At 41.2% G+C, this 15,724-nt stretch overlaps 1 protein-coding gene across 1 annotated transcript; it reads right to left on the reverse strand.

Annotated features, from left to right (window-relative positions):
- Positions 1–1,780: 1,780 nt before the first annotated feature.
- On the reverse strand, positions 1,781–11,595 carry TMEM123 (transmembrane protein 123). The gene is made up of 6 exons (XM_026034969.1): positions 11,511–11,595; positions 11,096–11,173; positions 9,593–9,655; positions 5,170–5,376; positions 4,253–4,406; positions 1,781–2,040 (listed from the first exon to the last, which is right to left on the reverse strand). The coding sequence occupies exons 1-6, from the start codon at positions 11,593–11,595 to the stop codon at positions 2,016–2,018; spliced, it is 612 nt and encodes a 203-aa protein (XP_025890754.1). The 3' UTR covers positions 1,781–2,015.
- Positions 11,596–15,724: the final 4,129 nt, after the last annotated feature.

A 15,724-nucleotide genomic window follows, 5' to 3' on the forward strand; every position in this document is an offset into this window, starting at 1 on the left:
ACCCACAAGGAGGTCAGCCTCGTATGGAGGCCTCTGACATCTTAACAGTTTCACTCTGATGTGGTGGTGAAATGAGAAAACGTTTCCACTTACCAGGCAAAAAAGTGTCATAATGGTATAAAGGGGCATCCTGTAAATGCCAAATATAATGTTTACTGTTTGGGAGCTGTTTCGGGGGTATCATGAAAACAGACTGATTATATAGTAACAGCAAAAACATCCTTTTATTTATCTGTACAAAAGGTGTGAGACATTCCCAGCAACTCTAATCAGTTGCACTTAATACTCTAATTTCTACAAAGAAAGTAAGGAACTACAGTTCTATGGAACGATTATTTCCAAACTGTTGAAATTAAAAACAGCAGTTTTCCCCAAAAGAATAAAACTAGTAGAAAACAAAACAACAACAACAAAAATAAACAGTATCTGCTTCAAATCATCCCCCTGCCCCCATACCTGTAAAAATCAACCACCAACCCAAGCAGTCGTGCAGCCCCAGGCTTGTGTGAGCTCTTGGTGCTGCTGGAGAAGCCCACRGCTCAGCCGAACCAGGGCATGCTGGAAGTTGCTGCACCTCTGAACAGCTTTTATTGCCCCATACAAAAACAGGCAAAACCAACACAGCAATTCTAAAGGTTCATGGAAAGTGCAAGTCTTGCAAAGAATGAACAATTGCTCAACAAACACGCGCAAAGCGCGAGCGGGGCTGGGGCTGCCTCGCTGGGCCCAGCAGGTGCTCCCCGATCTAAAGGGCCCCCAGAGCCGGGGGCTCTGTGGCCTCCTCCTGATTTTCCTGGTTACAGAGGGGGTAACCCCAGCCCCAACAGGGCTGTCCCAGGCACAGGCTGGGGCAGCCGCTGCCCGGGGTGCCTGGGACTCATCCCAGCGGGAGCTGCTGCTGCCCAGCGGGCTCGGGAGCACCTGCGTGCACCGCACCAGGGCTGAAAGGAGCGGTAAAAAGGCAAGAAACTCTGTTCTTTTAAAAATACAACCTACAGCTTTTCTATTTCCTTGTGTAACTTCCAATGCTTAAACAATTGCAAAAACACCGAATGAGACAGAGCTGTCTCAGAGCAGTAACAGTGAAGCRACGGCTACACTCAGGCTAGAGCCGTCTTGGCACAGCTTCCCCTGCACAACGCCATTCATGATGGAAGTCATTAATATTTTCCCTTAATTCTTTTTCCCTTTTGCCTTTATCTTGGATCCAACAATAGGACATGCTCTATAGAAGAAGTCAGGCATTACATATAGTCTGTTTTTTTCCTAACAAAACCACTCAAGAGAAGATTCTTTTGTGGATGGATGTCTCATATCCGCCCTAGCTAGTTTCCCTGTGTGCAGGGCTAAAGAAAATTTCTGCAGGTTGATGAACCAGTGACTGAAATTTTAAACACAGGAGTTATCATCTTGTTGCATAGCTATCAAATCATGTCCCTCCATTAGCATTAGAATGAACTTAATTGTTTTAGATCCAAAATTTCTCAAATCGAACACTCTTAAAAATAAATATGATTTAATACAAAAGAGTAGGAAAAAAAAAACTTGCATTTTACTTGCAAACACCTATGCTTTGTCTTAAATGGGACTCTCTTATTTAGCATATCCATGGTAATTATCACTCACATTCCTGCAAATCTTTTTTTTCCTTTTTTTTTTTTTTTTTTTTTTTTAATTGAGGCTATTTAGAATTTTAATTACCTTATCCATAATGCTGCTGATTTGGTATCTCACAAGCTTGTACATCTTCAGTGACACAGTGTGTGCATTTCTTTGAATTTGATAACAAACGCTGGAGAAAAGGTGCTATTTCTACAAAGTGCTGAGGTCCTCCTGCTCTTATCAAAGCCAGTAAGAAAAAAAAAAAAAAAAAAGGAATACTTAAAGAGTTTCTCAGCAAGATCAGACCAACAGAGCTTTACAGACTGTGACCATGCCTGTAATAGGAGCTCTCAGCATGAGTTACAACAGCTGTGATGGGTTGGGTTTCCACCGCTGCCTTCTCTGAAGCCTCTTTAGATGATGGCATCATGTTCCTCACTGCAATAGAAACACAGCAATCAGTGCTCTGCAGCACAAGGCACGGGCAGCACGAGAGGACAGCCACCCAGCTGCTGCTAAGAGGTTATTGCCTGAATAAAGACTCTCTTGCTCTAAGTGCTAAGCCCAGGTTGCTCTGAGAACTGCAGTCCTCTCTGAGCCAAGCCTGAAGAAAGGAACTGTGTTCCACACTCCTCAAGCCTCTCACATTTCAGCTTTCATACAGTGTTCAAGTAGATGCATTTAGAACAGCTGCTCCTGAGGCGTTTTCATCCTGCCATTTCTTGCCTATATCCAACAGTATCAGCTAATCAAAGCGAGCTGACAAGCTCAGCTGCCCGCTCTTTTGTTCAGAGGATACTGCTGATCTGGCCTCTCTAACACCCATTCCAGCAGCACCATTAGTGGAGCTACGCGTGAGGGACTGCCCAAATCCCATGACCAGCAAGTACATGTTCAAAGAAGGTGAAAAACCAGAAGGCCTGAGCACTATCAGGTCCCAGCAAGTCCAGGGACATCACCTCAGTTAAAGCAAAACTTCTGCAACTGACACAGATGATGTTTGAAAAAGGAGAAAGAAAAACAACCTAGCTCTAAGAATTTCCAGTTCTTGAACAAAGCCTGGGACAAGGAGGCAAGCCTGGAAGAAAGCAGAGTGGAGCTGAGTATGAATGACAAGCGAGAGAATTTTGCAGTGAAATAGTAAAATAAACTAAACAAATTAGTATTTCCTTAATCACTTTATAACTCTCATTACAAAGGGAGTGATATACAGTAAGAAGCTAAAGATACACAACAAAAAGCTAAAATATCTGACTGGTGCTGGGCTATCAGAAGCTAATCCACCAGAACAGAGAGAGACCAGCAATACTAGTAAGTAGCTCTAAAAAGAAGAATCACATCCAAGACAGAATTCCCTACCAATAATCTCATAATCGAGAGAGATCAGTGTTTGGAAAAGGCTGGTGGATGGATGTACCCTCAAGTTTCAGTCCACTTGAGAAAACTCTTTAATCTGAACAGAAAAGTGACCTAAGGTAAGATCCAGCTCATACCTTCAGGACACACACCACAGATTTCTGTGTCTAAGACCATATCTTACTCTAGTTTCATGGACTTGTAAAAAATACTAAAAGCAGACTGACTACATATGGTTTCATGCACAGATTTCTGGAGCTGAGAACAAGATAAAACGAAAAAGTAAATATCAGAAATCAGCCAACTGCTCTGCCTCACTTGCAAGGTGGGACAAAAGGTTCATAGTCAAATACTGTGCTCAAAAATATCTTTCAGAGCTTTCTATGATAATAAATAAATGAATCAGTTGAACAATAATGGCTTAGGAAAGTTGAATATTAAATGTTTAGCTTTAAAACMAGTTGTTCTAACTGGGCTTTGAGATGTGTAAAAAGTGGTATGAGAGACAGMTGGTGAAGGAGTTCCAGCACAATGTCATTTAGGTAATAGAAGATAGAACTATTACAGAATATTAATGTCAAGAGGGAAATGTCAGAGGGTAAATAGTTTAGCRGACTCTAGAAAGGAGTGTCGGCAAGAACTAGAAGTCTTGAAAACGCAGCAAATAATTCACAAAATAAATGTTGTAAACAAACAGCACATGAAGGGCACTGATGTAGGCAGAATAATTTATATGTGAGCAAACAGTAACGCTGAAAGTATGCACGTGTGCAAGCATATAAAGTCCTTCTGACACCAGACTTCATGGAAGTCAATATAATACGCAGCCACGAAGCTGTGCAGGTCACAAAGAGGCCAGGCTGCAAGAGCCCCCAGCTGTGGAACAGCAACACTGCAGAGGGGAAGGCACCCAGGTCTGGGAGACACTGAAGCTCAACCTCACCACAGGCTGGCAAGGGGGCAGCGGGGGGAACAGGGAGTCGCTGCAGTGGAATATGGGAACTAYGGAGAGAACTGAACAAGCCAGGGAAATAAACAAAACTACAGTAATACTAATTTAGATAAACTGAAGGGCAAGGGTTCGAGATAGGATTTTATAAAGCAGATCAGATGAAAAAATTCACACACATCTATTTCATGTGGATAATGAAGGACTAAAGGACAAAATATCACAATAAAACCTCTCATGAGCAAAAAAAATTAAATCTTTAAAGTTTGTTCTCCTTGCTCTGATCATCTCTGTTCCCATCAAGTCAGTAATAAATTGGTAAGACAATCTCTGTCTAAAACTTACATCGTTCTGTACTGAATGCCTCTTCTAGAGTGGTATGTTTTGCATCCAACGTAGAGAACAACCAGGATTCCGAGCGTCAGCACAATCCCACCTATGAAACTGCCCACATCAAATCCAGAGGTTTTGGTTACAACAGCTTCAGATTTCGGTGCAGCTGAAAAGAAGGGAAAAAAAAACAACAACAAGAAAAAAAACAAATCAGTTTTAACTGAGCTTGCAGATTTTGTATGAAGGACTCCTTTATATCATGCCCTCCCCACTGTCACATTAAATAAAGACACAGTTTGACAAATCTGTGTACATCAACTGCCAAGGTACCAGCCAGAGCTGAGTTTCTATGTGCAGACTTTGATGACCACTGCACATATAAAGAACAAAGACATGGGAACAAAGAATCCTTCCACACTTCTTCTGTAAAGCAATTGCTAACACCTCATTTGGCAGTCAACTTCTTTGATCTAACTATTAATAAATCTGTCAAGGGACACAAAGAAAAGTATGGTAAGAACTTGTACCATCAAGAAAAGCTGGAGAAGACCAACTATMATGGCATTGTAAGACCATGGTGAAGCCTTGCTGTAAGACCATAAGCCATGACGCYATGCTGTAAGACCATAACTGAAGCCTTGAATTTTTGTCCAGCATATTATTCACTCATTTTCTTTAGGATCTGGCTGACAACTACATGATTTCTGTAGCATACAAGCATCAATCCAATGCATCAACCAAGCCAATCAAGCACTAGATGGTGGTTTACAAGCGGCTAGTCCAGCTGCTTGCTGTCTCTGCAAGACTGAGACTGTCACTTCATAGCTACAACTTTGGCTCACAGAGTCTCTACACTGGGCCTGAGTAAGTACTTGTATTCCGAGCCATGGGTCTTCTACTCAGTCTCTGCCAAGAGTTACATGAGTTACCTGTTACAGAAGTGGAAGAAAATTTGTGAATGGTCATCGTAACGTTGGGTTGTGAGGATGTAACTGATGAAACTGTGGTAGGTGCTGCTGCCTTGCTGGTTTTGACAGTCTGAGCAGTAGTGGGGGCAGATGTGGAGCTGTGGGAGGGCTGGGTGGTGTTGCTGAGCTCGGTGGCATTGGTGGGCTGAGTGGTTGCTGGGAGGGTACCTGTAAAATGGGAATGGCAAAGGATATCAAACAGAAGAGCAGAATACATAATTACATAAAAATTAAAAACCAAAATAATAGATAAGTCATAAATTGTTTGAAATCACAGAATGCAACTTTTCCATAAAACAGTAACTTGATAGCAATGCAGATAAAAAAGAGCCTTTTAAGTTGGCCTAGGTATATCTTTTTCCTTACAGAAATGAACTTCCCGGTATTGCCCCAGAATGACAGATTAGATTTATCAGACCAAAATAGACAGAGTAGCAATGAATTTGACATTACATATCCAGGCCTGAGCATAACTTCTTCCTTTGTGCGTTTCTTCTGGAAAAGACCTAACTTCTGATTTCTAGGACTCAAGGTCAGAAATGGTTCTTAAAAAAAAAAAAAAAAAAAACTATCTGGCCACTTTTTTTTTCCCCATCAGTTAGCATCAGACAAAAAGCTGATCACTTTTTACAAGTGTCTTTTTTTTTTTTTCTTGGATAATATATGTTAACATGAGATAAAGACTCTAGATCAAGGATAATTTACCTTGAACATTTCAACTTTTTAGATAACTACTCTGTTTTGATAAAATCAGATTTTGCATATAAACCTCTCCCCGAACGAAATTCTAGCAATTTTTTCACTTTTAATTTTCTTTTGAATGAAATACTGATCCATAAAACCTTAATAAAAGACAAACAGCTGGAATAATCACCAGAATAATATTTTTTTTCCAAGAAGGAACTAATGAGACACATAACTAAACATAAATAAAATTTCTCTAAGCAGACAATATGAGTCAACTAGTTTTTAGATATGGAGGCRTTTTAGAGGGAAAAGCTCCTTTTGTAGCTGTCTACTTCTGCATTATCTTAAAAATTAATCTATATTCTGAGGTTACAGACACAACAAAGGCTTTTCATCTAGATTTTTACTTCAAACCATTCAAATGTCTGATTATACCCGTTTTCTTGAAACCATATGAAAGTAGAACAAAGAAAAAATGGTTTCATCAGTAAACTTGATATACGATTTCTACTTTTTGTGTACACTATCTAAAATGCTTCTATAAACTGATCATCCTAAAAGCATGGTTTAAAGTGTGAGAAGCTATCCACAGACTGATGTCTTTGCTAAGATTTAAGAATCACTGTTTCCAGCATAGATTTGAACACCAAAAAYAGAAATAACAATTAAGACAAAGCAAGCTGTCAAAAAGGAACTCGTAGAAAACAATTTTCTGAGATATATAACATTAAAATTGAAAAACAAACAAAAAAAAGCCAGTCTCCTTGATAAGCATTATTTATTTCCTCATTCTTTAATATTATTGTATTTTGACATAACCCTAGGAAATACTTGGAAAGAAACACTCATTGCAGTGGAACAGTTAGAGCACTACACTCATGCTTACCTTGTTACAATTAGGAAATTCAGTTCCTCTAGGAAGCATGTGTAAAATACATTGAAAAATTCAGCGCACGTTTTGATATCAACAGCAACCCCCCCCCCAAAGGCAGAGCTATCTATAAATATCAAATGACTCCTGACTGCAGGAAACAGGTAAAATATGGATATCTATATGCAAACCATCTATAATTCTGAGATGAAATCGCACGTCAGTGGCAAGGASACTTATATTAAAGATACCAAGAGAAAGAAAAAAAAGACAGATTTAAATTCATGTGTCAACAAAGCATACGCTTTCTAAGTGCCAGACTGGCTCATGTTTCTAAGCAATTTAACAGCTAATGCTTCCAGGTGTAATTTTAACGAGCGGTGTTACAAAAAGCGGTAGTTGCTACATGAGCATTAAACCACTGCGCAGAAAACCGACTCAGCACAAAAAGTACCCAAGCTGTCGGCATGAGGAGCTTTAGCAGAATTGCACGTTACTTTTCCCCTCTCTTTCCACCCACAGACCCTTTTTTTCCTATTTTATCAAGATTACAGCACTTGRTAATGAAACCTTTATACTAAAAGCTGGTTACTTTTCTACAGACTTATCTTTTGCAATGTACTTTACACCAACCACTTCAAAACGTCAGCGGGAGGCACTGGGAGGCATGTGGGGAATTAGGGAAGCTGACATGAGCCAGGCACCAATGGCTTCTCCTCTGTCTTTGAGCAGTCTTATCCACAGCACTCTGCCAGACTCCAGATTAAAGGACATTTGCTAGTAACATCTGCCCCTTTGTCTTTTATTTCCCTAATACTTTTCTCCTCAAACCCCAGCTGGGCTTCACAGAGTATCATGTTAAACAAACTCAGACTGACGGCTGATTTTTATTCTTTAAAAAGGACACATGCCAGTAGCATAGTTCAGATTTATGACTTTTCTTAAAAAAAAAAAAACAACCCACACAGCAACATACAACAAGAAAACAAACAACAAAAAGACACCCCACTTATTCTACTTCCCATTATACTTATATGTTATGTATAACATATGTATATGTTCCCATTATACTTATATTATACTTATACATATAATATATACTTATATTATATGTGTTTAAAGATTAAACAGTTATGCTCTATCCTGTCAATCAAGCCATATGTAGAGTGTAAATTTGACAGGAATTTTTAGAGCTATGCAATATTCCCTTACATTCTAACTCACTAAGCAAGAGCACAACTATCAACTCAAAACACACAATTTTAAGCACCATGTTAACATACAATTGTCAGATGCTCTCCACAAAATAATCTGACAATTCCTTTTGATAGAAAAGCTTTCTCCAATAAAACAACAGGCAGTTTTACTTCTGCCATAAGCAGCAATCCACACTCCCCCAAAAAAGGCTATAAGCAGAATGAAATATAAATACAGTAATCTTTATTCTGACACACATCAACAAAAGTCTGATTTATGAACATGATCTAATAAGGAAAAGAAAGAAAGGAAGGGAAAAGGATATGACTTGAATTGTGTGAGATAAGGCATATCATCATCTGTTAGGCTGGCACAGTGAAGAATAGTAAAGGACTCGGGCATATTTTTATTATTTTTACTATTATTATCTAGAAAGAGTAAAGCTCAGACCTCTAAAATAAACTTAAGACTCACAAACTATTTGGAGGGTGGATACAACACCTGTGTTTAACAGTGCCTTTAAACATGGGGAAGGGCCTCGGGCAACAAGTGCATTACAAAAATCTCACCTCTCTGCTCTACCAGTTCAACATGCCTCAACTGGCACAGYGCACACAGGGCAGTAAAGAACTGCACCTTTTCCTTGCTTTGCAGAGGGCGGGGTAATGCTTTTTCTACCCTGCCCCTTAGTTTCCTTTTTTTAATAATCTCACACTGACACAGTCAAAGCCTGGAATACTGTGAATTCAAGTGGAAGAGCTGTTTGTCTATCAGAATTAAAACGTGCTTTCAGACTCTGTTAGTTGATCTAATAAAGCTATTGCCTCTTTCTATAAAGATATGTTGAGCTGAAGCCTCACAACTCCAACAACACTGCCTGAGCTGCATTCACTTCGACAATTCTTTTGCTAAGGTGTGAAAGAAAAACAGAAATATCAAAACAACATAACAAAACCCACTAGCGCTGCTGCTAACATCTTGCTTGAACTCCAGCATTTTGTGCTAGGAGCAATGCTCTGTTTTATAGGGTGCCATGAGTCTTAGCTAAAAGAAAATAGAGTTTTTCCTCTCAAAACCGGAGCTTTTTCTCTCAAAACCGGAACATTCATGTCTATTACACCCTATATTATTAACCATGAAATAGTAGGCACAGATATGCCCTATGTGCACAATAACCTGTTAAATTCTACTCCATGAAAACGTAAGAAGTTTGCTTAGAGACCAAGATCATTAAAAATCAAAACAAAATAAAATCCTCCAATTCTTCTTGCATAGCTCCTACCTAAACTTGAAAACAGTACAATTTCCTTTTTGACTTATTTCTTATGTTTCACAGAATGGTTAAGGTTGGAAGTGACCTCTAGAGATCATCTAGTCTAACCCCTCTGCTTCAGCAGGGACACACAGAGCACAGGGTGACAGCCAGGCCAGTTTGGAAGATCTCCAGARAAGGAGACTCCACAGCCTCTCTGGGTAGCCTGTTCCAGGGCTTTCCTCTCAGTCTCCCTGTTTCCTCTCAGTCTCATGAGAGGATAACGCTTCTCTCAAATACCCATTTTTGATCCTATTTCTATACAATTTGTAGTAGCTTCTATGTTCATAGCAAAGGACAGATGAACAGATACGTACCTGCGAGAGATGTTGCTGTAGATTGTGTGGTTGAGGCAACGAGACTGGATGAGCATTTTTTCCCTTCAAATACAAGAAGAAAACATGAAAGAATTACTATCATCATGAACATGCTATAATTGAAGCACAATACTCTCTTAAGGACATCCATGCGTGCCAGCCACAAGTGATAACAAARTAAGGAGTGCACTGACCTAAAGCAGATGGTTTTATCCTCTGCAAAATATTTCCACATTTCAGTGCAGCAGACACAAGGCTACATTATAGGMACAGTGCTACCCACACAGTCTACATCTGTTTTTTTCCACATCTCTCTCTGCTCTCTTCAGCTTTCAGCTGCTGCACTAGTTAGATTCACAATGACKTTCTTGACCTCATTATGGATTGTGCAGCTCTTCTCTCTATTTCAGTTTCATTTCTTGCTCCTCAAACTTTTTTTTCTTTCCCTTTTTTTTCCCCCCTTCTTCTATTTGCTGCACTTGTGTTACAGGCTAGGCTCATACCAGGCACACAGCTCTGCCATGTGAAGTAGGGACCCTGTGTTGGGAGTACTGGAGACAACCCTTATACTGAGATACCTGGAATATTAAGTGCAGATTAAATTAGAGTCTAAGACTCTCTTCTTAGCTATACTGATTTTTACACCAGCGTAAGCCATGGATGTGCCTGGGGCTGAACTCTTCCCACACTGACCCAACACTGTACCAAGAACACAAGTCTGAGTTTTCCCCAAGTTCCGAGTGCTTATTTCTTATTTCTGTGACCTTGGGAGCGCTGGATGCAGGCTGCATGCTCATGCAGGAGCAGTGAAACCAGGTGGGCTGCCAGGAATGTAGGTGCGAKTCAGTCACACAGTTAACACATGTACAGAGTGAGTCAACAAGCAGAGCATTCAAAAAACATCCCACTTGTTCATCATCAGCAAACRAGAGGAGTGAAGGAGTATAGAGAAAAACATGACTCAAGAATGTCATGGATAGCTTAACTACCACACATTGCTTAAGTCTGTTAGGCATAAGACAGGTCAACATTTTCTCTTATGCTAAGAAATAAACCTCTACTGTATCTATAAACACAGATATTGTGGACCTTGAATATATTTTCACATTAAAAATCAAATAAACATGTGCCCTGAATTCTTTTCTAACAACTAGGAGTCTAGCAACTTCTTGAGCTAGTGTTGTTCTTAATTTTGAATTGATGCTTGCAGGTATTTCTAAATAGACACTTTCTCCATTTTATTTCTTTTCTCACTCTGACAAGGAATTAACATATTGCTGTTTCGAAGACTTAATGGTACTAAATATCAAGTTACTCTCCACTGTATATCAGTTTCTCCTGAATAATTCTTTTTTGGCTTGGAATAGTCATGTGCTCCCTTCTGCACAACAGGTATTGACAAACGAACAGGGCAAACTATTACAAGGATAGTTTAAAACATACAAAAATAGATGTTTTCTGGATGCTACTGAGGAATAGCAACCAAAGTGCCAGGAGTCTTACCTTGCACGCTATTGTTCGTCACTGTATGACAAATTTCAGCACTTGATGAGTTTTCTGTATTTTCATGACTCTGAGCAACTGAAAAACAAAATATAAAAAATAAAGTTAGTACATCAACACCATCCATCACTTCCCAGACATCCACAWGACTAAACTACTGTGGACAAGAGCCAGATGTAATGACAAAATAACAACATGGTACTGCCCCAGTCTGCTTTTAGTGCATTAAAAACGTGTAACTGTTGCACTAAGTAACCATTAAAGAAACAGGAATTCCTTCCCATTCTCAGCTTTATCTTCCTAATAATCAGTATCCCAAGCTCTCCTCCTTCTGGAGCTGACAGGAGACCACATCAACAAAGAAGTTAAAAGTCAAGCACCTTCCTTAAGTAATAACAGGATCATCATCACTTACAGCGGGGGGAAAAGAACTTCTCACACAAATCATCTCCTCTATCCCATATCTGTATGGCAGGCAGGTGAGGGCTTGTGGACAGCATGGTAAGACAAAAAACTCCAGTAAGAACTCATATTCCTTAGTTGGGGACTGACAGCACACTGACATGTCCCCTGGGTGTCTGCCAGGTTAAATGGAGGGGGATAAGGAAGGATCATCCCTGCCAGCGAATATCCTTAAGACTACCCTGACAAGGCTTGACCAGTCTCCTCTCTGGCCCAGGCTACATAGAAGATCTAAAGATAAACCACGCAGAGCACAAATCCTGGCACTGACACACGCCAGAGGATGGATTATGGGCACTGCCAAGCACAGTCCAGTTTGGGAATTAGAGACAATACTGCATCATAGGAAAGTAAATAACTTGAAATGAGTATTGCAGAAATAAGGCATTTTGTTATAAGGTTATGAAACCTTAAGAAAGATGTCAAAATAACAAGGTTTACAAATATAAACAATGAAACCCTTGTCTCTTATCCCTGGAGTATCAAGGCTGAGTGCAGTGTTGCAAGATGAATTACACTACTTAATTAGGGAACTTAAAGGAAAAGATAAAAACTTCTAAACTTGGTTGTATAAAAAACAGGATGGAGCTCAGCTAAGCCCCAGTTTCCCCGGGAGGGGCAACAGGAGGGGCAAACCCTGCATAAAAACATCTTCATCAGAGCCCCCTTGTCCCATATTTCTGCCTTTCCTCTGCACTGGGACTGGAGCTCCCTGCAGGCCTGGATGAAGGCAAGGGAAAGGGAAACCACCAGAAGAGGAAGGAAAGGCAGGACTGCATTAGTTCGAGTTCAGAGCAGCAGGATGGCTAATGAACCACACTTTGAAACACACCACTGACCTGGTCTAGCTTAAAAGACACAACACACAAATATACCTTAATACGGGCTACCGCATAAGCACGTGTCACAGTGAAACACATGGCACTGAAAGCAGCAGATGAGAAAAATCTTAAGATGACACCATCTCCAAATTAGTCTGTATCTGCAAAGAATGGATTTGGAGTCCAGGGTGTGTGTATCCTCCAGGACAGCAGGAGGCTTTAGCCACAGACACAAGGACATTCTGGGTTAAACCAAAAGGAAAAGACTCGTGTCCTTCTCTGCAGCAATGTCTCTGAACAACTGGAGCTCTTGCTGAAGATGAAGATTGCAGGTTACAACTAGCCCTCAGCAAAGCTGTGAGGGCTCTTGTCCTCTACCAGGAAAGAAAGTGAAAGGATCAGAAACCTCAGCTGACCAAGGTCAGTTCCATGCACATTCTAGAACACGTGAAGGAAGCGGGGAAGAAACCTGGCAGAGGACTCTGTCATGGAGGGCTCTGAGAATAAGCRGAGTTAAAGCTCTTTGGGGCCAAGAATCAGCCACACAGCTGGGCCTTGAAATCTGGAGTCAAGCARCTCTGTGGCATTGCCTGCTTTTACCAGATCCAGAGGGGGAAGACAAAAAAGGTCTCTACGTTCATTGTYATGGTGAAAACAGAACTGAACAAACAAAATTTTCATATTCAAACTGTGCCAAATCCTCCCAAATAATGTGCCCAGCCTCCAAACGCTAAAAAAGAAAAAAGAAGAGAAAAAAAAAAGAAAAGGTCAGTGAGGGGCATCTCGATTCCTTCCTGCACGAAGGCCAGGTGCAGCAAAGCCCCAAGCGCTGCGGTGCGTGCACCAAGGCGAGCCCACATCCTGCCGCAGTGTCGCTCCCGCGAGCGCCCACGYGGCCCCGCCGTGTGGGCTGAGCTGAAGGCAGCAAGGCAAGTTTGTCCCAAAGTCATTCTGCTTCTGTTGTTTAAAAATAATAAAAATACATACATAAAAATAGGTACAAAAGTAGAGAGATCCTGAGAGCACCCAGTGCATCAGACAGCTCTCTGATAGGCACAGCAACCGCTGTGCAATCCAAATGACTCAAGGATTGGGCTAGACTGGCTAAACTAGAGAACGTGAACTGGATGAAATGGAATTTAAAAAAAGCAACCTCCTGATCCTCCATATAATAGATGTATTATGATTTTAGCTAGATGACTTTTTACAAACTGTAAAACCAAGATCCTGCCATCTAGAAACTCTGTATTTCTTTGCCTTTTACCTCAACAAAGATCTCTGTATCTATTTTTCAGAGTGGCATTCTTGAGCTACCAACAGGATTACTGGTTTTTAGTCTATTATAGAGGTCAGGCAAAATTATCTTAGCAGCAATTCTCACAGGTATCCATGGCTTAACATGAACATGGGCTGAAACGAACCCCACAGCCTCGCAGAGGAAACACACACATAGCTGCACAGAAGCTGACAGAAACAACATGGGCCAAACTAATGGATTCTCAYGGCTTATCAATTTGAGTCCAAGAACAATTAAGCCTTTTGCTGCCACCCAGGCATCTAAGGTAAGTGGAGATATACACTGAAATCAAAATGCTGTKCCTGTTTCTAGGTTCGGGTGACTGCTCTGGAGGCTGATACCGCTGCTCATTTTTAGTACTGCAGGTCACTTTGGTGTATGGGAGTAAGCCTGTGTTTATATATAAATTCCTGGATGTTGCCAGACTGAACAGAGCAGGATGGGGACTGTGATTCTTCTGTTGGGGAGCAGCAATTCTCCTTCCTCTTCAGATGTCATGAAGCCACCTGGACTTTACACAATTCCGGAAAGGGGTTTTTTTTGTAAACCATAATATTTGGGTAATGTTTCTTTCACTGACTTGTTTGACACAGAGAAAGACTTAGCAGCAGGGGGAAAAAAAATCAGGATTATATTGAAATAACCAGTCTGCCCCAAAATCTTAACTAGAAGTGAGGTCAAATCTACCACCCCTCTCACTTGCTGCAATTCACAGTATTTGGTGCATTTCACACTTTCTCTTGTAGTGTTAATTAATGAATCACTCCAGCTCATGCTGAAACCAACATCAACCTCTGCTGAGAGTGTCTGAACAGGCAGGCAGAAACAAAGATRTAACTCTAATAATATATATAAAGAGATCAGAATACAAAAAGCAAAAATCAGGACGTACAATATAAAGGCTACTCAGTGACTAATCAAAAATACAAGCTSAAGTGAATGATGAGCTTTTATTACAGTTGCAATCTGAAATATGTATTTCAACATACTGTATTAAGGAGAATGATCTAAAATTAAGCACCTGAGAGCCTGACCAAATGTTATGGTCAGGCTCTCCAATAGCCTCTATTTAATCAAGTGTATCCATCCACAGCAAAAGAGGTACTTCTAGGAGGCGACCTGTCTCATCCTAGAGAAAATAGTTAAATTGATAAATCTACCTAAGTCTTAAATGGTCACAATTCCACACATCGTAAAGGGAGTCTGCACAATAAGTTCACACACAGATGACTACACTGGATTGCCTAAACTTAGATGTGATTAATCCTGTCCCAGGAGTCTTTCCATTGCCTTTGAATCCATCCCTCTGGTTATTTTCCTACTCTGTAAAGTCAACGCGTCTTAGCAAGTCGCTCACTGCACCCTGAGCAAAACCAGGGCACGTTCTCAGGAAGCAACATTGCAAAGACCAACGAGGCAGATTTCCCATCACATGAAACGGTAGTATCTTGTTGTGAAATGGAGGGTAATAAGACAGACAGTCACAGAGATGACTACGAATAAGTTCCTCAAAAAAAAAATATATATATATATATGGGGAAATTGCAGAGCTGTTTACATTCCTCTCTGTCCTTTTCTTGTATCAATGCTATTGCGTGATCAGCTGTCGGCGTGCAGAGCCTGACGGACACACGACCAAACACGAGGCCCCTCTGCAGAGCAGATCCACGGCCACGTTAGTGACAAGGGACAGAGGGACAGCCTCGGTGCTCGGCTCACGCCCCGACGCGGAGCGCAGGGCAGGCCGGGGCTGCCGTCCCGCACAGCCGGGCTCAGGGGCTGCCCCCTCTGCGCCCCTTCTGGGGCGGATCCGGAGCAGCGGCCGCCCAGGAGCCGGATTTGGGTCGATGCTTCTCACGCAGCACCTGGCCCAGGTGGGATGGGGCAGCTCGTGGGAGACTCCACCACGACCACGTGTCTGTGCCCCCTCTGGCGGCTTCTGCTGCCACCAGGAGAACGATCCTTTGTGGGGTTTTTTTGTTTTTTTTTTTGGGGGGGGGGAAGTTTTTTATTGCTTTCGTTTCACTAGGGCCCTGCACGCTACGCCTC

The sequence above is a fragment of the Nothoprocta perdicaria genome, unplaced genomic scaffold (genome assembly GCF_003342845.1).
Source record: "Nothoprocta perdicaria isolate Ctin4 unplaced genomic scaffold, notPer1 scaffold_153, whole genome shotgun sequence".
Taxonomy (NCBI): Eukaryota; Metazoa; Chordata; class Aves; order Tinamiformes; family Tinamidae; genus Nothoprocta; species Nothoprocta perdicaria.